General features: G+C 48.9%; 1 protein-coding gene across 1 annotated transcript in view; it reads right to left on the reverse strand.

Annotated features, from left to right (window-relative positions):
* ADAM9 (ADAM metallopeptidase domain 9) overlaps window positions 1-25,053 on the reverse strand; it is a 30,353-nt gene extending 5,300 nt beyond the window's left edge. Inside the window, exons 1-18 of the mRNA XM_054180765.1 lie at window positions 24,890-25,053; window positions 15,021-15,118; window positions 13,579-13,643; window positions 12,414-12,492; window positions 10,429-10,505; window positions 9,507-9,696; window positions 8,653-8,718; window positions 8,137-8,208; window positions 7,269-7,438; window positions 6,002-6,083; window positions 5,099-5,232; window positions 4,708-4,879; window positions 4,490-4,582; window positions 4,071-4,266; window positions 3,466-3,571; window positions 2,524-2,707; window positions 1,839-1,919; window positions 813-918 (exon numbers count right to left, since the gene is read on the reverse strand). Of these exons, the coding sequence (XP_054036740.1) occupies window positions 813-918; window positions 1,839-1,919; window positions 2,524-2,707; window positions 3,466-3,571; window positions 4,071-4,266; window positions 4,490-4,582; window positions 4,708-4,879; window positions 5,099-5,232; window positions 6,002-6,083; window positions 7,269-7,438; window positions 8,137-8,208; window positions 8,653-8,718; window positions 9,507-9,696; window positions 10,429-10,505; window positions 12,414-12,492; window positions 13,579-13,643; window positions 15,021-15,118; window positions 24,890-24,983 (2,065 nt within the window). The 5' untranslated portion in view covers window positions 24,984-25,053. The remainder of the gene's footprint in view (window positions 1-812; window positions 919-1,838; window positions 1,920-2,523; window positions 2,708-3,465; window positions 3,572-4,070; window positions 4,267-4,489; window positions 4,583-4,707; window positions 4,880-5,098; window positions 5,233-6,001; window positions 6,084-7,268; window positions 7,439-8,136; window positions 8,209-8,652; window positions 8,719-9,506; window positions 9,697-10,428; window positions 10,506-12,413; window positions 12,493-13,578; window positions 13,644-15,020; window positions 15,119-24,889) is intronic.
* Window positions 25,054-25,938: the final 885 nt, after the last annotated feature.

Genomic DNA, 25,938 nt, shown 5'->3' on the forward strand with positions numbered 1-25,938 from the left:
TCCAAGTATGCAGTACCTCATCTTGCCATGGCAAACACTGACCTAGTACCTTTCCTGGGGAAACAACTACACAAAAATCCCCACAAAATTCCCTCCCCAACCCTTTTTTTCCCTCCACAAAACCCCCAAACCGAACGTCTGCAAACAGTATAGTGTCACAAACCTCCCTCTCTCCCCGTTTCTTTACCGCGTGCCCCTCTTCCATACCCTGAGTTGTTTGGGGCAGGGACTACGTTTGCATTTACCACCAAAGGAAGCATGCTGTCTGCACTCAAAAAATAAACGCTAATAAAACAGCGACTTGTGAACATGCGCTGCCCTAGCCCACCTCGCCAGACGCTCATCGTGACGGCGCCGCAGGTCACATGCCACCGCCCCCAGACACGGAGCAGGGCAGCTCCTCAGCTCTGCCCACGCTGCTAGAAGCGGCATGTCCCCGCGGAGACGCAGGTTCACATCCATGGCTTTGAATATCCTCAGCCAAATTTCATGTTTTATTTGCATCTAGGAATGGAAAGGGCTTCAATTCCCAGCTTGGATACAGAGAAGTCCAAAGAGGATCTTGGTCCGAGGTGACAGAAATCACCTGAAGGCCATTAAACCAGCCCCGCTGCTTCCCCCAGCATCCCCAAAGAGGGAAGCGCACCAGCTGGAGCCCAAGCCCTGAACTGGACGCGTTTGCCAACGAAACCTGGGGGAGAGCCAGCCACCAGAAGTGCCCTGCTTCAGAGCAGCCGGGCACCGGGCGCTCAGCCCAGCAGCCCCCGAGCAGGACAGAACCCCAGCCCTGGGGCTGCCCCACAACTACTTGCCGTTATACGGGGGGCCACTGTCCAGACTTCCTCCGTAGCCCTTGGTGTCGCAGTGAGGAGGGGCCCAGCCTGCTTCACAGTGACAGTTCCTGTTGTTATTGCACACCTGGATTGAACAGCACAAACACCACAAACAGGGCTATTTAGTAACCGCTTTCCACGCGTTTAAAAGCGGCATGCAGTAGCCATGCCCGACTGTTCCGTCCCTCCCTATCCCTCCGCCTGGAGAACTTTAACCGGTAACTCCCATGTCAATTCTAAACAGTCCTTGGCCAGGCGTCTCAAGACTTCACATGACTGAGTGAGCGCAGCGCTGTTCAGGATGAGCTTCCAAAGATTAGCTCTCCCAACGGCTTAAAAAGCAGGGCTTTTTTTTTTTTTTTCCCCTTTTTTATTTTTTTTGTGAGATGCAGAGTTTCAAATTACATTAGTAATTCTGGAATTGGGAATTCTTCTTGCCTGGCAAAAAAATACCATCTTAAGAGTTTTTGTCAAAGACTTTTTTGATACTGTTATAGACTTTCTTGCCCAGAGACACTTTCTAGGGAGTTTTACAGTTAAACAAACAGAAAAATTAAGTTACTATCCACTATTTTAAAACTTTCTCAACTTAGATAACTTCAGTTCAATTTTTGCTGACTGTTAAAGGCAGCACTGACAGTACCAAAAAGCAGCCTTTTATAGCAAAACCCATTCTCAAGAACCCCTCAGAATTTTTTTTAATCACCACATCTACCATTATTCCACATTATTTACAGCCTTAAATAGAGAAGGGCAAAAGACTTCCTAGGTGCAAAGAAGACTAGTATATAGACACTACTGGTCACGCACAATTACAGTGTGCGTGGCTCAAACTGGGACTTCGGATTAAAAAAGTCACAGTCATTGGCTTGAAAAATCTCGTGTCCTCGTAACAAAGAAGGCAGCGGACCTCGTGTAGGAATACTGCCGGTGAGACCAAACCTCACAGACTGGGCGCTGCTGCACGCGAGTACCGGCAGGAGCAGAGGCTGTGGCCGCACTCACCCCGTGCCCGTGGCACTGCCGCTCCACGTCGCAGTTGTAGTTGAGCACGGAGGCACTCACGCACTGGAAGTGCCTGCAGATCTGGGGGACGGAGAGATGCACACAAATGGAGTGAGACGGCATTTCACCGAGCGAGCCCTTCTCTCCCCGGCGCAGGGCTCTGCGGCCGCTCTCTGCTCTGACACAAACCCAGAGCAAACCCTGACGTGACAAACCCCGACGTGACAAACCCCGGCTCCACAGAACCACAAAAGGCTGCTCGGTGTGCGGCCTGAACTGTCACCGCAGGTCTTTTGGAACAGCAATTAAACTGTGCACTGTAAGAGTATGTGGAATGCACATTCCTCCGCTGGGGCTAAGCTTCTAGGCTTTTCAGTTTAGTTGGATTTTAATTGAAAGTTGTCTTAAAGGCACTTGTGTGAGCTCTTCCTGCTCATTGACGGAGCTAAGACTCTGGCTCCTGACTTACTTAATTTCTTTTGCTTCATCTATAAATGAAAGGCTCATTAGGTTTCTTCTGCACGTGCGGCGCAGTACTAGGCAGCGTGGGGAACCAACGGACTCGCTCAGTTTTGCATTAACTACAGGCACCAAAAAAAATTAATCCCGTAAATATTCACGAAACCGTGCAGCATGAAACCCCCAAATTACTACTTTAAGAAATCACTTTTTAATTGTCAATTACCTTTCCAGTATCACATTTGGTGCCTTCATTCACCATTCCTGGGTCCGGGACATCAGAGCCTAGCTGGAAATCCACACCCCAGCACGTGGTGCCTGTAATGGGAGTCTGGATAATAGCAGGCTTAATCCCAAACACAGGCATCGTTTTCACGTTTTCACATTGCAGCTTCCCACACATGGCATTCCTACAACACCAACATATGAATACTGTACTGACAGTTGAATTTATTCCGAGAAAAAAAAACTATCACACATTTGATGTGATCTTTTCTTTCTACTGGAAGACGCTACTTGAAAATAAAATTGAGGCAACTCGCCAAACGGAATTGAGCTGGGCCTCATTTCAGTGCTGCAAAGTATGGATTTATCCCTTCTTTCTGCAAGCTGCTGGGATCTTTACACCAAAGAAAACACGACAGTTTGCCGCTCGTATTTCTGTACGTGAACACCTTAGGATACGAACAATCAATGATGGAGATGTGGAACACACTCTCCGTGCCGCAGCCCCGCGTCCGAACGTGTGACACACCGACCCCCTGAGGCACAGAACTGCACGCACGGGGAACCGCGGCACGAGCCTGAATGCTTCAAACCCAGCTATGGAGGAATCGCCCCAGCATTCAAACTCATTTCAAGTATTATGTGCAAGAGTTAAAGGTAGAGGGTCTAAAACTAGAGTCAACAAAACTTACCACTGCGTAAGTGTGGGGGCTTTGAGCTCAGTGCTAATAACAGCTTCAGACATTAGGATAAAACACGCCTTTTCTAAGTCATCTCACCGTGGTTTCAGAACGATGCATGCATGGCAATAAGGTTAGACCACGGCATAACATGTCTCTCCCCAGTGCACCGCCTAGAACACCCCAAACTAACACTACAGCACCCAAACAAGGCTTCTCAATGACACATTCAGGACCTTTTTGATGCACTGGGCTCAACTCACCAGCTGGAACATTTCTTGTAGTCATGGCCATGGAAACCACAGTTGCCAAATCTGTCACCCTTGGAATTCACTTCAGCAAAACAAATGTTGGGCGCTGCTTTGGCTTCTGCAAACGACAGCCCACCCCCAGACAGAGGAACCAAGTTAAACAGGGACAGGAACATCTCACACTATCGTGTCTCCTTTACCCAGCCCAGTTATCCTGCTACACCTGGTGTTTTCCATGCAGGACAGGGAGCTTAAGAACTAGGTCAAAACAAAAAAGAGGTGAAAATGTCTGCACTGCAAGGTTCCAAGTTTAAAAAGAGAGAGAGAAAAAGTCACTTAACATTGACTCAATTATACCATTTGGTATTTCTTCATGGCTTCTTTACAGCCCTGTACACCAGAAGCCCCACTGTAGCACAAGAAAATTACTACTGGAATCACCAGCACGTACAGCAGTAACAAAGAATGCGTGAAGGCTTAGCCATCAACACCACTGTTTCGAATCCTTTGCCAAAGCCACCTGGTCTTTGTTACACAAAAACAAGTAAATATATTTTAAGTGAACTTAGCGTATTCTTTTAACTACATCTCCTAGAAAAATCGTAGCTCTTCCTTACTTGAGCCAAAGATATCCTGACACTGCGCATCGTAGTACTGGCAAACGCCATTGTAACAGTAGGCTTCCTCGTTGTGGCAGGGGTGACCGTTCTGAACGGTGAAGTCGGGCTGGCAGAACTGGGAGGTGCCGTTGCAGTACTCTGGAAGGTCACACTCGTTGTTGCTCGCCCGACACTCGGTTCCTCCAGGAAGGAGCTAAAGAGAGAGAAGGGGGAAACTGCGTCAGCAAATAGAAACCTTACAGCAGAGACAAACACTGCACCCGACCCACAATTGTGTCCAAAAACAAGGGCGTTGATCTGAAGCCCTCGGTGTACGTGCATGACAATTCTCTCTCACGGACGCACTGGCTACGCCAATGCTCTCCTTTTCTGAGCCACTGCAGAACACTTCCAAATAATACATCCGAGTCTCTTACCCGGCAGTTTTTGCAGCAGTCACCGTAAGCACATTCAGCACCGGATCGGAGTCTGCAAGTACCTGGTTCACAGCAAGGATCACTTTCACATTCCTGAAAACGTAAGTGTTATGAATGTCAAGAGATTGCAACCCCCGCCACGCACAATGCCCGCGATGCCCAGCAAGGGGCACGCAAGGCTCCCCTGGCAGCATTTGGGAAACACACCGGCCACTAACCTTTGGTGAACCACAGTCACATTCCTCCCCGGCATCTACCAGCCTGTTCCCGCAGTATGGGACGCTATAGGTTTCATCGGGCTTGGGAACGTTGAGCAGGCAGCTCCCACCTTTGTTAAGAGTTAGCTTCTCAAAGTCTTCCGCACTGCAGCTGCTGAAGTTCCTCGATCCTCTGGAACAGAGAACATAAGCATATCTTTACGCTAGGCCAACCCAGCAGCTTTCCCTCCGTTTGCAGAACGAGGGTAACATTTGTTTTCCCCATGAGTTGCAAGCGTCACACGACTCCTTGCAAGAGTACTTTGAAGAAGAAAGCAGCCTGCAGAAACTAAGGGCATGGGTGGGGAGTTTTGACGCTCGGAAAATGCCTTCCCTTTTCTCAGTTACTTACGATGCTCCAGAGCTCATAATGCAACTGCTTGCTCCGCAGTGACAGACGCGTTCATCATCGTGGTTCATCCCCAGGTTATGCCCCAGTTCATGAGCCATAATTGATGCAAACATCTGTATACTGATTCTTCCGAACTGCACAAGAGCAAAACAGAAGAAAATTAATGGATAGCTTCTATTGAGAAAGTCAGTGTTTACTTATGTGCCAAAAAGACACTTCTGTCGTTCTGTCTCCCCATTAACAGGACTCCCAGACCAACTGTGCCTGCCTTCCAACCAAGCGCATGTCATTTCCTTGGCAATAAAAGCCCTTAGATATTTGGAACACTACCTAACAACCTCTGCTTTCCAGTGCAGCTGCAACATTAACACAAAAACAAGAGTTCTCCACACCAGCCCAAATCTCCTTAAATATGCAAACTCCAATTCCAGAACTTCTGTCACTGATCCAAGAAAACAAGTGCTGGGATTGCTGGTTATCTGAGATCAGCAACTCAGTTCGTTAACGCTCTTGTGATTTCACATAAAGAGGGCAGTCGACCGGCACTGCTCCGGGAGCGCAGGACTGTGTGGGTCAAGCAGACACCAGAGGACAGATTTGAAAACACCCACAGCTCCCCACACCGCTAAGGCAGGGGCGCTTAAGATGTCAGCAGAGAAATCCTGTCCCTTTGTCATGAGTGCTGCACGCTGCGGAGGGCGGAGGCTGCGCAGAGGGTGCAGAAGATTACAGAAAAGTTGTGATCCAGACATCGTGGAAGTGCCAGAAATGGTTGGGGACACATAAAAGCCCCCACTAAGCCACTTCAGCCTTGTTACTAAAGACTGTGCACCTCCAGGAAGACCTGTAGAGCGCAAAACTCACATCTTGATCGCATTCACAGTATCACTGAGGATATCTCACCACGTTAATGCCTCCTGCGTGGCTCTTGGAGCACACTGTTCCCACATAGGCCATTCCAGCTGTGCCACCAAAGCCCTTCTTCCTGCAGTCCCGGGGAGAGAAAGGAGAGGCAATCATCCCGAGGTACAGACCCACGCTACCGCTGACAGCCAGCGCCACAGCCACCCGACACACCGCTTCTGCTCGGGACACACACAACACCGCGGTCCCAGCTTTCCAACACTAACAAAGGAGCACTGTGGGTATGAATGTACCAGCTCAGCTTTGTCTTTCTGTTCATGGCTCTTTCATTCTTTTAAATTAAGACAAGAGTTTGCAGAGAAAGTCAGTCTCTTCCACATCTTCCCTCTAAATATAAAGAGCGAAACGGTCCACCCTTACAATCATTTGTTTTAATTGGCTGTTAGCTGCCTTTGTACCATTGCCAGACTCCCTAGATTTCTTTCCTTGTCAACTTCCTTCTTATTACTCTCTGATTTTCTTTCTACACAGTTCTTACAGCTTAAGTGCAACAGCACAATGCACCGCATTTTACTTCATATAATAGAATTTTAAAAATGAGTATTTTTTCAGCCATTTCACCCTCATCACCTGAATGATGAGAAGGGGTTCCAGCTCCTGCTTTGCAGGAGGGCAGGCTGGGCCCTTGCCCCGTGCGAAGCCGTGCTCTCACCTCTGCCCTTTCTCGTGCTCTGGGCAGTGACTTCCTAAGGCCTGCGCTATCTGCGGGAGCGGGAAGTGCACGGGGACACGCGTCCTGGAAGCGGGGCAGAGACGGCAGCTCAGGAAGCCCTGTGCTAGTTCAAGGCAGGAGGGGCAGAGAGATTAACGTCACGTGTCAAAGCTCAAACCACGGAGCCAGCTTCTGGATACCAACTGCAGAAACAACTTTTTCTCCGTTAAAATGCTCTGCACCAGGTTTATGCTCATTTTCAAGGGGAAAAAGCCCTAGATTGCAAGTCCAACCAGTGTACAAGCGGGCCAAGGATTATCCGAACGGAAGCTTTATACAATACACCATATAACATTGCAGGACACGTGGGACGAGAAAAAAAATGGTTATGTAGCAATATAGCTGTCAGAGAGGACACTGAATTCAAGCACCACAGAAACCTTAAAAATGCTTAAGTTGACTTGGAATGTTTTCACAAGTGCATAAACCACTGCAGACTGAAATACAGCAGCTACCTTTGATGGTACAGTGCGGCTGAGCAGACAGGAATAGAATAAGCTTCTTAAGAGCCAAAGGGAAAGAACTTTAACTCACAGAACAAACTGGGCGCTGTCATGCCTCCGGCGCAAAACAAGATTCTTCTCTCGCCACTGTACAAAATTTGCCAGCACATCCCCAGCACCTCCGTCTGTGCTAATTAAGTTTTCGTACTTCCAAATCTCTAGACCAACCAGCACAATGCGGATGTTCAACATGATGTACATCTGGGGAAGAAAAAAAAAAAAAGGAGAAATATTTCTGAAGGCCCCCAGACAAGAACAAGTGGTCTGGCGTTACGTAACTTATTGCAAGAATCTACTTTTTCTGCTTGGGTTTGTTCTTTTTTTAAGTTAGTACACAATTCAAGTCACCAGAATGCATTTACCCCGTGATTTAGACTTTCGTTAGCTAAAGGATCAAAGTTTAAATGCCACATTGGCCATACTAAAAGAAAATCCGAAACAGAAATAAAAAGGAGTCTCAAGCCTGACAAATAGCATCATCTCAAATAGTCAAGCTGAAAGACGTGGTTTTTCTCTAACCTTTACACACACACATGAATTGCAATAATTGCAACAATCTGCCCTGTCACTCACTGGATGTAGCGCAGCTGGGAAGAGTTCCCTAATTAATTCTCAAGTATGATGATTGCAGATTAATTTAGAGGTGGAAAAGCTTTCATAGAGATGCATTCACCAAAGCCCCTGTCAATAGATACGGCCATCGCTGTGCAGCCCCTGCTCCTCTGGCACTCCTTCAGCACAACCTCATCAACACGACGGCCCAGGGAACGGGGTTAGCTCCTGGCTTGATAAAAACCATTATTTCTTTCTCAGAGTGGTAACAGAACAGACTCCAAAGTGGAAGTTCACAGGAGCAAACCCAGCCGCAGGGCTCCGCGCGCAGCATCGCTCCCACTTACGCTGTCCAGGAAGTTTGCCAGTTGCACCATGTGTTCTCTCACTTCTGTTTCACTCTTCCCAAAATCTTCAAACTGCGAGACAAAAACTTAATCATGAAGAGATAAAGACAAGATGTAGAAAAAAAAAGCAAAACATTTTAAGACTAGTAACATGAAAAACATTTTCGCCTGGCTCCAAATCTCCTGTCAACATGACGTCAATCAAGGCAGCAGCATCTTCACTGCTATTGCTCAACAGCTCAATATTCAAGAGAAAACAGCAAAGGCAGCTTTTGCCGTGTGTTCTCCTTACATTTTTAGTTCCCTTGCTGATAGAAACTCTCCACGTCTGACAGCTTACTCTTCCCTGAAGAGTATGGCATAGAACATGTTTGTTCAGTTTTAGTTTAGCCTATTTGCATAACCTTGGCTAAAGCGTCAGTGTCTTTCAACAATCCATTTGGGAGCAATGAAGGCTGAGGGCCTTCCAAGCCATCTCCTGGGGAGAAGGAAGGGAACGCGACACACAATCTCTACCTTCTCTTTATCCACAACTATGAACAGCTCCACATATCTTGTCTGATGTAGGACCGCCCTCTTTCTCTACGGAAAAAAAGTTTTAGACAACTTCAAATTTATTAATTCAAGCGTAAACAAAAAAACCCACGACATTGTCATATTTCGGTAGATACAACCAACGGTTTGAGACACACACCCAAAGCACTCTGTGCCATGACGAAAACAAGCCAAAACCAAGAAGTGTAATCCAACACAATGACAATTTCTTGGTGTTTTACACTAAAATTTATCTGCACAAAGATTTTCTGTGTTTCAAAAGCGACATTTTTACTTCTCACAGGGGTTTCTTTGCAAAGACAGCACGCGCTTTTACACAGGAGCAGAAAGACACTACGAAGCAAATGCCAACAACCTTGACACGAAACACAACGTTCTTCATTTTCCTGCTTTTACTGCAATCTTGTTGCTGTATAGCCAGCCCTTAAAGGACGAGGGGGACCTTCACCCCAAACTGTTATTCTGATGGTCAGGACAATGGAATAAACAACACAGTATTCCCCTGGCTTCTGATGTGACGCTTTGTTAATGAGTCTCTCCAACGAGGGTAGTGTTCCTGCCCTTAAAAGCCCCCAAAAAGCTCTGCCCATGAATAATCGCCACTCGACTCCCACTGCTTTGAGCAGAAGCAGAAGAAAATTGCAACTGCTTTGTGGAAGCAACTGAGTTTTTCAGCAGTGTGGAAAGCCCTCTGAATCAGAAGCCTTTCGGTATGCGTTAAGCCCCAGGAAATCTGATAAGCTGCTTCCATATCCTCAGCCGAACACTCACAAAACGCGTTCTAGGGGCTGTGGAGAGAACAGTGGAGCACTTACCCGCAGCAGCTGAGTCATACTGGGATGGTGATTTTCCTCTGTATGTTCCCTTTCGTGGTCTTCCATGGTCACCCCACACGTCGCGGACTCTCTCTTCACATTATCCAGTCGATATAGAATGTGTTTAGAGCCAGAAGAGGAATCCATGGGCTCAATTCCATAGGTGATGTTCCCTATTGTCACCAAACCCCTAGAATGTGGTAGCGTGTGAGAAATTCTTGCATTAAGCACAGAGGATAGTTACGCAGATTTTTACAGTAAAACAAAGGAACAATTATTCTTTGATAACTAAAGGCACGTCTATATCTCAGTCCTTGCAAACCAGCATGCTTCACTTCAAGCCTGAAAGCAGCCTTTCACTGGGCCTTCACAAATACATCAAATTATATGTTTTTGTAAGAGTTTGCAATGCCCAAGAAATCAAGTCACAGGCCTTAAGCAGAAATGCTTTAGTCCAATTACTATTGCCACTCTGGTGTCTGACATGGCACTGCAAAAAATCAAAGTCCCAAAATATATGGAAATTAGCCTAAAGCAGAAAAAATTTCCTATCAAATTTGAAGTGCACAAGCTTTAGGGTCAATTTTGTAAAATTTGCAGACTAGCGTTTGACTTTCCATTCTTGCACGATGTACAGTTCTTTGTAGTGACCACCTACCCAAATTAGAAAATAAGCCAAAACTAGTGTCAAAGCACAACTTACTGTACCCTGATAACAAATTGCAACTTATTTAATGGTATTTCAAATATTTACTAACCACAGAAAGACTGCACAAAGGCATATGCTATTGCAGCTTGGCCCCGGCCAATGAATCCCTGCCTGGCTGAACAGTAGTTAAAAACAGAGCAGGGATTTTGTTTCAGGTTCAGCGAGCCGCGGGCCGCGCGTGACAGCAGGGACACAAAAGAGGAGCCGTGCTACCTGAGCCCCGAGCATGTGCTGACAGCAACCACGGAATCCAGGGTCCCCTCCACGTATCCCTGATAATGGCAGTGATCCTACACGGGAAAACAAGGGCGCGTTACACACATATTCCACACGTAGCTGCAGAGCCAGTGCCATCTCTGATCGGTAATCGCTGTGCCTGCCACGGACGGGCAGCAGTTACACCTTGAAAACGTAAGACGCTTGAAGTTAAAGTTTACCACATGCCTTTTGGCTACAGTCTATAGCTTCGAACGTGCCTCTAGCTCTACCACAGTATAACAGCATTTCCTTCACTAATGTATGTCTAAAAATTTCCTCACCTGCCTCAGTACACGAGGATTTATACACACGGAGCTGATGGAGATGCCAGGGGCACAGCCCTCCAGCTGCACCCCCACCTCCCAGCTCTGTAAGGCAGACGCTCCTCACAGCTCGGTGGGGCCAGCAGGTCACTACACATTTCAGCTAAAAATCCCAGTCGCACCCTCAGTCGTTCTACCCGAAGCCGATTCAGAGCTGGCGCTGCCAACACGTTATAAATACCCGCGAGCAGGGCTCCGGCATTATCTACCAACCGGATTTATTAACTTGACTGTGAGCCATCCTGCTCTTAACTTCTTCCCTCCACCCTGCCTCAAATATTTTGAGGCCAGCCCCTCCCTACCGATTTGGGCCAAAACACCATTCAGGCTTCTAGAAAACAGTCCTGCAGAACGCGTGACCCGTACAGAACCTCTGTGCAGCACGAAGCGGGCCAGCACCCGCCGTCCGTGCCACCAGGCGCTGTGCTGCCCAGCTCTTTGGTTGCACAGCACATCCCCACCAGCCCTGACGAGACAGATACTTCCATTTTGCTCTCTATATACACATTTTGGAAAGTAGACAAGGTGGTAGCAGGGGCAAATACACTCCATTTTCCCTGACAAGCGCATTTTTGAATGGTATTATAGGGGTCAGGCAGATTATGTTGGCTGTTGTCTCAGCAACGAACGCAGAAAGCACTGAAGGCATGTGCTAATCCTTCAGGGCCGTGGTGACTTTCATGACCCGGTGCAGAAAAAGCATTTTTCCTCTTAGTCAATCACTTTTAACCAGGAAGTAAATACACACTTGACTCAGGTGCTCTCTTTTCAAAAACAAGATCCTATGAATCATGTATGACTAACACTTCCCTTCCAAAGGAACAACGCTGATACATCAGAAGAGTGAAGCCATTAGAAATACTCCTGTGCTTTTTGGATCACACGAGCTGCTTTTTACTCTTACTCTACGGAAGCTATTAAATTTTCAAAGACAACCTACCAGGCAGGCTGCTTGTACAGAAAAGAGGGCTTCAGCTGCTTTTTCAGTGGAATAACTCCATTGCTATGCAGACAACATCCTTCTCAAAGGTCCTCCAGACTTGATCTCATCATCCCTTCTAGTAGTTCCCAAATTTCTGGACTAACGGATACCCCATCAGCCCTCAAAAATTCTTACAGTCATTAACAGACAGCCTCGCACAACTGAAAAGATGGGTCAGCAGCTGACCGTTCATTTTGGCCTGTGGATCGGTCTGGAAGAGCATCGTGTGTAAAAGCAAAAGCCAGCTATTCAGTCACCTCCCACCCCAGTTCTGCTCCGTGTGTGCTGGTGCCCGTGAGAAGCACGGCCTGTGTCCAGCAGCGATACCGCAGCACCACTCTCAGACAACGAGATATCAGACAGCTAAGAATAGCATTTCCTTCTCAGAGAAGAGTCGCTTTTAATTAGACAGCAATCACCTCCACATAACAAAATACGGGCCTGTTACAAGCTCTAGGCTCGATCCTTATCCAAAGTCAAGGCTTCTCCGCAGGAAGAGCGCAGGCATGCACGGCATTGGGAACTGGCCCAGCGAAAAATACAACTATCGTTTTCTAGCCCGTGACTCCCTCATCCTGTAGATGCTCAGTGTTCAAGTCACCGCCAGTAAGGGTACAAAGAGAAAGAAATCCTACCTGGATATCTGGATACTCAGATTGCAGCTTCCCCTCCTTATCATAGGTGTAAACCGCAAAGTCTTTGGGCAGCAGTTCCCTGTAAGGAAAGGGGAGAAGGAATACAAGAGGAATTTCATGAAGTGACTATGACACTATAGCAGGGCAGTAAGATGATCCTAATCAAAAGTGTCACAAATATGTAAATTCCAATTAAATAAGGAAACATTCAAAAGGAAAACCACCCAAAATTAACAAAGAAATTGTGCATTTCCACAGCAAAATCCAAGATACCAGAATGGTGGAACCACTAATGAAATCAAATCAACCACCACACTCCAGATAAGTAGAACAAGCATCAAAAGCCATTAAACTGTGCTAAAAGTTTGCTTTCGTGGAGAAAAAAAAAATCACAGCACTCAGTCTGCTGCATATGCCTTCTCTTCCCCAGTTGGGGAAGGAAGTGCACTGGGAAGTCTCCCACGACTACGCCTGCTGACCCACACTGGTAAATCCCTCGATGCGGCGTAGCTGAATTCCCATGTTTCTGAGGGTCAGGGGCTTGGCAAGTGGCAGCCAAAGATCCCCAGGGGCTTGTACACTCAAATAGTTCTGTCTCTTTTGCCTGTTATGAGGGCACTTTTAAGAAGCAATAGCCTGCTAAATGGTCACTTGCTGCTGCCGCAAGTAGCCCTTTAAAAGTTAAACTCAAAACAGACAACATCTATATTGTCTGTAAGTTATGAATATTAAGGCCTTGGATATAAAGTCCGCTTCCTCATTTACCAGTATTCTTGTGCTACTGAGACAGGAAAAAAACCCTGAAACAATAAACAAACCCCAGAAGAAAGTGAAAATATTTACTTGAAATATAGTTCAGCTTGTTTATTTTTAGATGTGCATGGAGAGAGTCCTGTCAACGGTTCTCCAGATCCCCTTCGAGCACGCTGCCGCTTCCCTCGCTGAGGGGGTCACCGGGGGGCGGGAGTTCAACAAAATTCTGCCTGATGGCCAAGCCCGTGTGACTCAATCCACTTGCGCCGTCTTGCTCCGCGGATTTTGCAGAGCCAGCGTGTAACTGCACTTCTCAAAGAACCTCAAGAATCGGAACTCGCGTGCACCCTGCCAGCTCGTTAGCTGGACACAATAGATGGAATTTAATAATTTAAAGAAATTCATCACTTACTTGTTCTTTTCTAGATGAATCGTGTATTCATTTCCCTCGATCTCAATAGCATACGACACCTTGTCCTGAATATAAAAGAGTTGCATTTTACTCATGTTAATGAATAAAACGTTCTTTGAAATCAACAAAAGTTCAGCAGAAAGCAGTCTCTGTGAGCTTCATCACTGCTACGACTACAGCATTCAAGTCACTCCTGTCACCTTCCCTCACTCGGGACTAGTCTGCACTCTCAGCCTTCTCAGATACAGCTGTACCAGCAGAGACCCTGCTGGAGACGCAGCTGATACCAGCAGAATTTCACCCTGGAGGGATGCAGAACTCTGCGGATCCGAGCTGCCTCTCCCATCTCGTTGCTGGCACCCCGACGCTGGTCGGGGGCGCGGGTGTTCCTTGGCTGAGCCCGCGAGACTTTGCAATGAGAAGCTGACCACGGCCAGCAGGATTTGCTTGGGTTCCCTGCACACAAAACGACTGCCACGGCCACACGTGGGAGCTGCCAGGTACTGAGCTAATCAACTTACTTTCTTCAGTCTTGCTAGTTGCACCAGACCGGGAATAACCACGAGTGGGTGAGCCTGAAACCTATTTTATCATTGTCCCTACCTCCGGAACCTGGCATTCCTTCCTCGTAACGGGGGAAAAGTCACATGAAGGAAGCTATTTCAAAATAGCTTTGTGGTTTTCTTATTATTTGTTTGTAAGACTTCCACAGAAAACCTCTTAGTAACAGCTGGAAAAGGACAACGCAGTTTTATTACTGAAATCCACAGTGGGCCAGTGCCTCCACAGCCTTGCGTTAGTCAAGTGCTACCCACAGCAACTGGCTCCTTAAATATTAAGTGGATAAAACTGAAATCACCTGACCACTACATTAATTATCACAGCAGGAGAACCGGTCAACAACTGCAATAAACTGCAAGGCATTTTTGTTAATATTAAATTTTGCCAATGTTTATAAGATTTGTGACTACACACAGTTGGTCTAATCCAAATACTTTGAAGCATGCAGTCTTTAGTTACGTGGCTACAGCAGAATAATACGGGCTGGAAAGTACCACTGGAGGTCATCTAACCCGTCCCCTGCTCAATGCAGGGCCAGCCCAGGCTGCCCAGGGCCTCCTCCAGGCAGATTTTGAGCATCTCCCAGGATCATGATTCCACCACCTCTCCGAAACTCATTCCAGTGCTTAACAACTCCCATTACACAACTTTTGCACCCAGATCAAAAACCCATTGCGGCAACTTGTCGCCTCTGGAGCAGGGAGGCATCTCCCGTAACTCAGGTAAAGGCAACGCTAGGTGTGATACCTTTTGTGAGGGTGGGTACTTGTTTGCTGCTAGACAAGTCTGATAGTGTTTTGTGAGAATTTCAGGTCACTTTTGGGTGGGCCTCATTAGGAAGTAGATACTAAACTGAAGGCATTCTTCAGACTGCCCAGTACCTGGACTGAAGAGACATTGGAAGCCTCTCGCCGTTCTCTTCCTAACCTCTGCGGGATTACAACTTCATAGGAAGACAACTGAGAAATCTGCTGGAAACCTAGAAAGCAGAACAGAAACACTGGCTAAAGAAACAAGGCAGTCGGAAGGATAAGGCACAAGGAAAATGCTATTTCAGGGGAAGCCCCTTCAGTGGGAAGGGGGCAGCCCGTGATTCCAGTTCAGGTCTCCAGTTTAACACAGCCCTGGAACCGGGCTGCTGAACGCGGGTCCTCAGCAGTGCACGGGGCAGATTCCTCTGCCACTAGGCTGGCATCGCTTCTTATCGTGCTTACAAGCTCTACTTTTAAGAAACAACATAGCCCCACGCTGCCAAGGCACCACACATGTTTAGAGAGTGGTAACCCAAAAAGAAAAAGCCAAAGGCCCTGATGCACACAGGAGAGCACAGGGCAAACCTCAGAGCAAAGCATGCTCGGATTGTCTTGTAAAAGGCCAGAGAAAGCAACAGACATCCAGCAGAGAGGACACCAAATTTACCAGAAGGTTTCAAATTGAAAGTTTCACATTCCAATTACTGTCTTACAAGTATCTATCGCATACACCACCACCTTTCATCAGCAGGAATCAGAGCATTTAACAAAGCAGGTCAGCACAGAGAGAACTTCTTCAAGGACACACAGAAAGACAGTGTCAAAACCAGGTGCCTCGCGCTGCCAACCTGCAGAACCGCTCCAGCTCCACCACGCAGCCTCTCCAGATCAGCTCCAGGGGCTGATGGCCCCACGCAGCCGCTCCAGATCAGCTCCAGGGGCTGATGGCCCCACGCAGCCGCTCCAGATCAGCTCCTGGGGCTCTGGCTGACGGCTCGGCCTCACAAAGCCAGCCCAGCCCAGCTCCGCGTTATGCCCTGGCCTTGCACATCACACCAGATGCCTGACTCGAGGCCAGTACTACTCATTGTGTTCTTAGAGAGCTCTTAAGGACCTTATAAAAACAAGCGAGGTGAAACAAACGCATGCAACAAAGCGGCCCTTCGCAGATCACTTTATAAATGATTCGCATATGCAACATCCACCACATCCTCTGACTGAACAACAACCAAAAGTCTACGGTCCAAGTTTCCTTTATAAGGCATCGGTTTTTGCAAGCAACTGTTCTATATCGACTCTGCAAACAATAATAAATTGCACATGTAAATTGCTTTGCCTGGCTCGGGAGCTGCTCTGCCGGGACGCAGGAGGCTGGTCGCCGGGGGGAAGGCTGGTGGCCCGGGGCTTCAGGCAGGATTCAGAACAAGAGTTTTATAGCTCATGGCAATGGAATCAGTGAGCTCATCCGAGGAGCCTGCGTGTCCGACCCAGAGGCAGGGGGAAGGGAACAGTTACCCTCCTTATCACCCTTTGTCTCCAGAAATAATTGCCGCATATCTGGGGGTGGTGAGGGAGTGCTTAGTTCCTGAGATCTCAAAAAACCTCTCAGAGCGGGACTGAGATACTGCATTCATTTAAAGACCAGCCACTTTGAGCACATCAAAACTCATACACTGCAGCTCCGGAGGTGGCTGTGGCTTCTCAAGTCACATGAAGGCAATGGGTGCTTGAAGCCTCCGGGCGAGACGTGCTCCATCGTTTGGGAACCGGGCAGGAGCCCCCACGCGGGCTTTAAATGCCAGGGGTTCCCCGAAAGCCTCCCCGAGCCAGCACGGCCAAGCTGCAGTGACATTCAGGCTCCCGCGGATGCTTTGGCAGCCTCTCCTCTCGTCCCCCGCAGGCTGTCGCACAACCTCAGCACCACGGGTATCACCTTGGGTCAGCGCTTCAAACGGGCATCCCGGAACACGGCTGCCCAAGTGAAAAGCACGTCCACTTCTGCACTCTTTCCACTGATATCCAAAGAGGAAGCAAAAGCAGTTAGATTGCTTTCAACTTCTCCTCTTACAGCACACACGTACGTCCATTTGGAGAACACAGATGCACTGCAGTGCACCTGTTTGTAATAGAGCATTTTTGTCACAAAAACATAGGCAGAGACGTGTTGTTTCTGAAGAAATAACACAGAACACATACTGCAGCAGAAGATTCATTAAATGAATTACAGTGATTGTGGGAAAAAAGGTATAAAAAAAAGCAGAGATAAACTTCCTGAAAATAGCCCTTATGATCACAGGCTACAGAACATACACTGTCAATACCTCCTTGGCCCGAAGACAGGGGAGGGAAGGGCTGCTTCCTTCCCCGGGATCAACCACCAAAAGTACATACTCCAGTAAATCACTTCTCTATAGCTGTCGCTTCCAACCACACATTTCGCTCGTATCCGGACCCAAGCTCTCACACATCGCTGCTCTGCACTTATTTCTTCCCCGCTGCCGTCCGAAAGTGCCTTTACTCGGGGGCATATGGCACTGTGATGTTTGGACAGAGTTTTGGAGACTCTCTTAGGACACACACTACAGAAACATCAGGGCAGGGTTAACCTCGGCAGCACTCAGAAAGCGGCATGCCTCCCCAAAAGCAGCTTGGAAGCAGAAGACAAAGGAGTGAATCATTGCACAAAGCTAGCGAAACTGGGAGGGATTTCTGAGAAAAGTGCAACTCTGAGAGGCGGCTTCTTAGAGCACTAAGTGCACTTCTTGTGCACTAAAAGAGCACAATTTTCAGCTCTCCGAATACTCTGACAGTTCTCCCCCCACCTTCTGCTCTCCTTCCCTCCCTCCCTGCACTACCCCCGGTTCGGGAGCTGGTTTCAGGTACAATGCCTTATTCTTCCCTTCATTGTGGGCAAAATTCATCAGAGGAGGAGGGCGTGTTGGTCTTGATTAACAAAGCGCTTCCTATTACAAGCAGCTAAAATATCAGGGTAGGAAGGCACCGCCTTGCTTTCTAGTGGAACTAAAGAGAGAAAAGCAGCCTTCACATTAAAAGTTCAAACTTAATGCAAACAGATTTCCCTTTAACTTTTAGTTCTCTCTTCTCTTCTGGCAAAAACACCCTTTTTCTCCCCATGTTTCAGTACAGATCAAACTGACAACAAGCCGCTGATGCACAGAAGAGACAAGAGTTTGTTTTGTGGGATTCTCACCAGGACAGAACAGCTCGGCAGCGGCTGGAAGTGCAGCAGCTCCTCCCCTGGCACTGCCCAGGACAAAGCATCCGTTCACAGGTATCTCCATGGCATCAATCCTCACTTCATAAAGAACCTACTTCCACGCTGGCTGCCCCACGCCACGTTTCACGCCTCACCAGCACCCCTCAAAGAGGGCAGCAGACTGGTTAATCAGAAATCCAATGAAAGGGACGAGTGCAATGAAGCAGGAATTAGAACATGCAAGAGACAACCCTGCCCCTAAATCTTCCCCCTACAAAGGCGGCTGCTGCTCGGGGACAGGCCTTTTTCCTTCCGAGAAACACCGATCTTAAAAGATACGTTCTTATTCCAGCAACACATCAGCCACCTCCAGCTGCACCAAGCACCCACCACCCCTTCTAGTGACCGCCACGTTCAGACCTTACCTCACCCAGGGAAGAAAACCATACTCGGCCTGACCTAATTAGCAGAAGGCGAAATTCTAGCAAGGACAAGGCAGTTGGCAGCTATCGCAGCAGTCTAGCTAAACGCTAGGCTCCAGCAGGCTGCGAAGGCATTATCAGATATGTTCCTGCAACCACATGGGTACCAAGATGTGACTGGCTCTCCAGTCAAGACAGCTACTATCCATGAGAACTCATCCGCACATTTCACTACAAAGTACGGGTGGTTTCATTCAGAGCAACTAAAGAAAGGCAAAAACGACAGCAAAAACCAAACTCAGATACTCAGCTGCTTTCCATGCAAGATGTTTGAAGATATTTATATTCACTTTTCCTAAGATATGCTATTTTTTGTAGCTTTTTCTCCACCCCTTTTTGGGAAACTTCATTGCAATATAATAAGTATGGTTCTCAAGCCCAGTAGTTTGCAATAAATTTTTCAGTAACTTACAGGATTTCTTGTAGTCAGGTGCTTCCTGCCCCTGGCCAAGGCTGCTGTCTGAGCTGTGCTCCACGTCACCACCGAGTAGAGCTTCTTATCGTTCATTCTTGGGCGTAACACCAGCTGAGACTGTACTCCCAAGCAGAAAAAAAACAATTGCACCCACTACATTTATCTTGTCTCATTAAAGACTGCCTTTAATTACCAAGCATCAGAGGCAACTAGGAAGATGTGAATCATCTTCCCCTCTCTGTCCCGAATCCACAGTAGGAATTTTGTGCATGTTCCACGGCATGCAGGAGCTTGAAAACCATCGAAGCGCGTCACAGCCGTTACGGCTCTCCAGACGCCGAGACAAGCCGTTAGGGTATTCACTCACGACAGGTAAGAGCGGCATTCAGCAAAGTCAAGCTGCAGCTCCTGTCTTCACAGACCTCGGCACGCTCCTTGAGCGTGAGCCAGATCCTTGGCTCAGCTACAGCCACCCACACCCAACAGTTCACCCCAATTATCACCCGTCCTTTACCATAACTCTTTCCCAAGCCTACTCAAGTGAGGTCAAAGATATTGTCTTCAATGGAAGTGGAAAAAAAAAAAAAAAAAAAAAAGAAACGGGAACGTTTAGACTGCAGCCTTTTAAACCACAAAAATAATTTCATAAAAACAAGCTCATCTGCATGTGACCAGCTCAGCAGCTCAGATACGAACATGCAAAAAAACCACCCTTCCCACACCGAGGAGGAGGACTGGATTCGCGGGGACAGGGCTCAAAACCGTCCCACCTGCAGCATCCCAGGGTCCAGCAGTGCACTGGGACCGCCAGCAACGGCTGCGGGGCTCCACTTCTGCTCTGACCGCCCCCTTCGGATCCCCCACATCACCTCAAGGCATACCAAAGAGCATCGTTCTGTACAATAAGAAAAACTGAAATTCCTCTGATACCACCCAAGTTTGTTCCCAGCTGTGTATCAGTGAAACTCAGAGAGAGGACACCCGGTATGACCATTTACTCGTATTCGCCTACTCCAATTTACTCAATCCCCACGTGAGAGTGGAAACAGAGCCAGGACAAAACCCAGCACCACATGGAAGTAAGGCATTGCTAATGCTCTCTTCAGATTTATCCTGTGCCTGCATCCACCCCAGCAACTTCTAGCCATTTTACTATCAACGTAAAGGTTTGACCAAAACCACATTAAACCTAGAGCATCAGTCAGCAGCAGTGAGTTTTAATCTTCTATTAGCTGTGTGCATGTCTGAGTCAAAAGATGCACACTCCTAAAGCATTAAATACACAAACTCATTAAATTAACCGTTGTTATGATCAATTACAATTAATAGATGAAGTCAGCCGTGCCAGTCATTTGACACTTAGGCAGCAGCCTGCTCACCAGAAGTGCCAACAGTTTACACGCCATCTAGTCCATCCTCGGGTCCCAGGGTAGGATCGCTTCCACCCAGGGCATCTCCAACCAGCATCCCTGATGTCCAATGGGTTCCCCCCGCTGCGTTTGAAGCCGCACCTCTAATCCCCAGAGGAGGTGGACAGTTTACTTCCCTTACGTCTGGCTGCAAATTTTTAGATTTTCAAAGTGTGCTGTCACACTCTCCTCCCTTTTCCTTCAACTAAGTAACAGCCAATATTCAATACATCCTTGTGGACCCTATTTCTTAGATCTCTGACTGTTCATATTAGGCTCTACTCTCCGTGTTAGACGGTACCTATCCTGGAAAAGGACCAAACCAGGGCACAGCAGCCCAGCGAGGCCTCACAAGTATGAAGGTTCACATGCTTTGTGTGTTTATGTATCTCCACAGGTTAATCTGTCTTCCCTAACAGACAGCACGGCTGATTCGCTTGTCGTTCACCACTCTAACACGCATTTCCTTTCCTGCCAACATGCTCCTGCACCCCATTTTTCACCCTCTCGTACTTGTGCAGACAATTATTTCCACCTCAGCAGAACACTTTGCACCCGTCCTTCCAAAGCCGCATCTTTTGACAGATATTTTTCTCATGTGCCCACATTATGGGGGTTGCGAATCCCTTCTTTAAGGAGCCTGAATCCTGTCTGACTGGAACGGCATCAACTGCACACTCAACGCGCATTCTCTGTATCCCGTTTTCAAAATCATAAAGGACTTTGCCATACCTGTTTGTGGAGAAACTTCAGTGAATTGCCTTACAGATGTCCTTCCAGAACACCACGTAACCACCAATTACTCCTTCGGTATAGTTCTTCAATCGATTACATACCAGGAAAAGCATTTTTAGGTGCAGCTGACTGTCCCACTAAGATGACAGCTGTAGTAAGATTTACTCTTTGGTTACTGGAAGCAAAAATCTCTTTCACTTTCACTATGTAAATATTATCCAAGTCTACTTAAAAATATTTAGAGATTTATAAAAAACACCAAGCTAACAAATCTTCTGCTAAAAGTAAGAACATTTCCTATGAAGCCGGCAGTTTCAGTTCCTCCCGTCCTCAAAGGCTAAAGAGTGCCTTGGTGGGGCTCCATCTCCAAAGCACCTGGGAACATCTGGCCAGCTGTTCTTCTACAGGGTGGTATTCCTTGTGACTTCTTTCCATCTCCTCCCTCCCTTGCTCTAAACCTACAGACCAAGTGGGTCTCCTTGCGTCACAGCCTTTTTAGAGGGTAGGAAAAGATGACCAACTATCATGGCAAGAGAAGCAAATTCACCTACTTGATTTATTGCTCACCTGGAATATTTGTTTAATGTTAAAGTTGGCAGGAACAGTTAATGCAATTTCTCTTAGTATTTTACTGGGGCCTTTGGACATTAATGAGGATATTGAGCTCTTCTACAGCAATATTTTCTAGAGAAGTCTTACCTCCCTCGTGCTGAAATCCTGACCTATGCTGTAAGTGTTTCCTGTCTAGACTCTTACTATTCCTTCTGCCCTTTCTAAAACCACACTAATTTGTCTGCAAGACAACAGATACTCCTGTTCCACAAAAAGGACTATCGCCCTTCCCTGGTACTGTCACAACATCCTCACCACCTTGGAACCTTCTTACAAGGAGAAACTGAGCAAAGCCACACTCTCCTCTGGAGCAAGACGGTTCATCTCACTGGGACACACTTCCTCCTGGGTGAACGGCGCTGGGATCTCTGCCCCCGACCCCTGCCAGTCTTGCCCCCGGAGAGGAGCCCTCGCGCACACAGAATCACAGAATGTGTTGGGTTGGAAGGGACCTTTAAAGGTCATCTAGTCCAACCTCCACAGACCCAAGTCACTTCCCCACGTCCCGCCAGCTGCACAGATGTCAGCTCGCTTCACACAGCGGAGGTTCGTGGGAATGCTTCTCTTCGGAGACGTCGCTATCTTTAAATTTGGCCACCAAAGGAAACCACACAACACAAATTCAATCACAGAACTCGGTAGAGCTGAGCAAATAAACTTTCCTTTTTTTTTAATTTTAGCTTGAGAAACGAGAATGATCGAGACATGCAAAAACTACAAAGTCCTGTTTCAAACTTCCTTTTTCCGAAAAGAAAGCACTACAAGAGGCAATATTAGCTACACTGAAATGTCTTTCACATTCTCATGTGGAGGAAATAACCACAAAACCCCTCTTTACTCTGCTGAATGATTGTCTCAGATTTGTTGAAATATGGGTGAGGCAGTGCTGTCTTTTTCATGAGATGAACAAAGGAATTATCTTAACCAAACATTGCATCTCCACAGCAAATTCAAACCAAAGTGTTTAGACACTTTAAGAATTCCTTTAAAAACCGGTAAAGCATGGCTAGAACATCCCGGCACGTGCATGACACCAAGTATCGGGGAAGAGATCCAGCAGCAAAAACCCCAGTCCCTGCCTATGGCCATGTCAGATGGTTTCTTTTTGAATTTATACAGCCGAACGCTGAGGCCTCCTACGGACACAAACAGCAGGGGAAAATCTACACTATACAAAACCCCTAAGGCTACACATCACTGTATGATTATGTTCATTCAGGAATTTTCAGTTAGTAGTTTCCAGTAACACCCTATTTCTGCCTTGTACCCCTATTTATTGGTGAGTGTCCAAAGAACGCACATTCCAACCCAAAAGTTGGAAGTGCCTGGATGAACTGGAAGAGGTGACTCGTGTCTCCCCTCTCCTTCATGCTCAGACTGAGACAAAGAGATCCATTATCTTTCATCACAGATTTGGCATTATTAGGCAGGACAGAGATTCCAGAAGGCAGAGAGAAACACCGCCATTCACCATCGGTAACTCAGGGACCTGTGTTTCCTCCTACCCACAGGCAGGAACTACAATATTACTCCTCAAAACACCGACCAGTCCATTGGAAGCACAAGCACCCAATATCCCAGAGATGCATCTTTTAAGACTTCGCTCCTTGGTGCTCCGGCAAGGCAGTTTCCAACACGCCGCGCTACCTCCGCCACAAGCCAGCAGCCACCTTTCAGAGCTCGGCTTCTGTCTAGCGCACAGCTCACAAGCGCCAGGGACAACACGCCGAGTGAGAGGCACGAGATTCGCAGCACAGAATCCCTCAGGGAGAGATACCCACCACAAGAGCACTTTTTCTCAGCATGAAGCATCAATATTAGTTTTAGAGAAGATTCCTCAATTAGGCAGCCCTGACTATAAAACTATGCCTTAATGATAAAATGCAGAAGTTTAACACAGCGCATATATCCCTTCAGGAGGAGGAAAGCAACGACAGAGGAGACATTTCTGCCCATCACGTACATATAACATCAGAATCAGCATCGTAAAAGCCCATAAACCAAACAGTTTCAATTCATAAACAGCCCATAAAGAGAGCACAGCGTCAACTCATTAAAAGCCCATAAAGAGAGCACGGTGCCGTTCCTTGCTGTTAGCGATGGCATCGTGCTGTGCTTGAGCTCCCGCCCCAGGACGCAGCCCCCGTCCTCCTCGGGGCAGAGCAGCCGCCGGGGGTCCTGCCCCACACTCAGCTGGGCCAGCGCAGGCGCTGCCATAGCTCCTCCATGGACACGGCCACCCAAACACAGCAGGGACGACACAGGTCCCTCCACGCGTCCCCTGAAATGCTGTGTAAACGATGTGGGCGTCCTGTCACCTCCACGCAGACATGCAACATCCTCTGGGCAGGGGAAATTACACGGTTGTACCCAGGACCTGCTCACACAGATTTCTGGGAGACCCGTGACCAGGCTGCCCACCCCGCCGCACATTTTACAGGCTTTCCTGTACGTGGGTTGCCTCCTGCCCAGTAAGAGCAGCTGGAGAGCAGACTGCCCAGCCTGGCTTGGGAGGGTCGGGGAGGAAGGTGACGGTGTTCCCTGGACGCCTGCAAACTGTGGCGGGTGCTCAGGGAGAGCCAGCTCACCGGCCGAGCCGGCACCTCGGGGTGCAGACAAAGGCCCTGCTGTCCCGCCGGCCCCTCTGCGGCACCTCCGGCCACGTAGGAGCGTTTTGGCAGAGACGGTCCTGGACCGGGCCCAGCGTCGCCAGCCTCAGCACCCTCCTCCCCCGTGGTCCTGCGGACACCTGTGACCCCGGCGCGGTGACCGTGACCTGCCCGTGCTGCCCCTGCAGGGGACACCCCCTGCCCCGGGGGACGTCCCCTGCCCTCGGCCCCGCGCATCGGCGGGCAGACGGGGACGGCCGCGCTCCGGCAATGGAGAGGGGGTTCTCCTACCTCACCTGCCAGCCCCGAGGAGGGAAGGGGGCTGCCCGCCCCCCTCAGCTCCCCCCAGAGCCAGCCCGGCCCCGGTAGCCCTGGGGGCGATGGGGAGGGGACGGGGAAGGGGCCCGGCCGCGCTGCCCGGGGAAGGAAGGGGGCCGCAGGCCGCCTGCCAGCCCGGCCCCGCGGCCCGAAGGGAGGTGGGGGCGGGCGGCAGGCCCCGGCCCGGCTCGGCGCACTCACCCGCCCGGCCCGGCTGCCCGGGCGCGGCCAGCAGCAGGAGGCAGAGGCAGCTCCGCGCCGCCCGGGCCCAGGCCATGGCGATCCGCGTCCTCATCGCCCCTCCCGGCTGGGGCGCTGGGTCCGGCCGGCGGCCCGCGGCCTTATGGAGCCGGGCCGGGGCCTGCGCCGCGCCGCCCCGGGGCGGGGCCGCTCCGCCCGCCCGCCGCACCGGAGGGCCCCGGCGGCGGAGGGCAGCACCCAGCACCCCCCACACTCCGTCCCGGCGCCTACACGGGAGGGGTCCTCATCACACCCCGGCCCCACGGAGCTCCAGGGAGCCCCGCTGAGCCGGGAGAGGGAGCCGAGCGGCGCCGCCTGTGTGACAGCGGCTGGGGGAAACCTGGCCTTAACATTTCCAGTGCTTTCTTAGAGAAAAAACAACTGAGGACCGAGCAAACGGGTCCTGAGAGCAGGCGGGTCCCAGAGAAAAAGCTCGCAGAAGGGAACTGGTGTCAGCACAGACCACAGACACCGCGCCTCTTCTGGCCTTTCCTTCCAAAAAACTACATTACAAATTTGAAGCACATGGAAACACAACTTCACCGTAGCACTCCACCATGGCATACAGGTGAGTAAAACTCTCCAGAAGGCACCGGCGGTACCGCCCTCCACTCCACACGTGTACAGGTTGCTCGGCCCTGCCTCCGGCCAGGCACAGAGCCCCCCGACACGCTCCTGAAGCACTCCATGGGGGCACCGTGTCTTCCCCTGGGAGAAGAGGAACAAACAACACATGACACATGACTCACGTTACTGAACGGGTGATCGAGAAGCACCCTCGTGCCATAGTGATAAGCAGCGTACGAGAGCCTAGACAAATAAAATCCAGTTTCACCAACAACTTCTACAATATCCATAACCTTTCCTCGTTTTCCAAGTGGTACTTTACAGGTTTTTTTGAGCCTCCACGTTCTTTTCCCTCCTAGGTCACTGCTTTTGAACAAAACAGATGGAGCGAAATACCTCCCCGTAGATGCAGAGCCAGACCTGCGCCAAAGGCCACCCACATC

Source organism: Rissa tridactyla, chromosome 20 (assembly GCF_028500815.1).
Source record: "Rissa tridactyla isolate bRisTri1 chromosome 20, bRisTri1.patW.cur.20221130, whole genome shotgun sequence".
In the NCBI taxonomy this organism is placed as follows: Eukaryota; Metazoa; Chordata; class Aves; order Charadriiformes; family Laridae; genus Rissa; species Rissa tridactyla.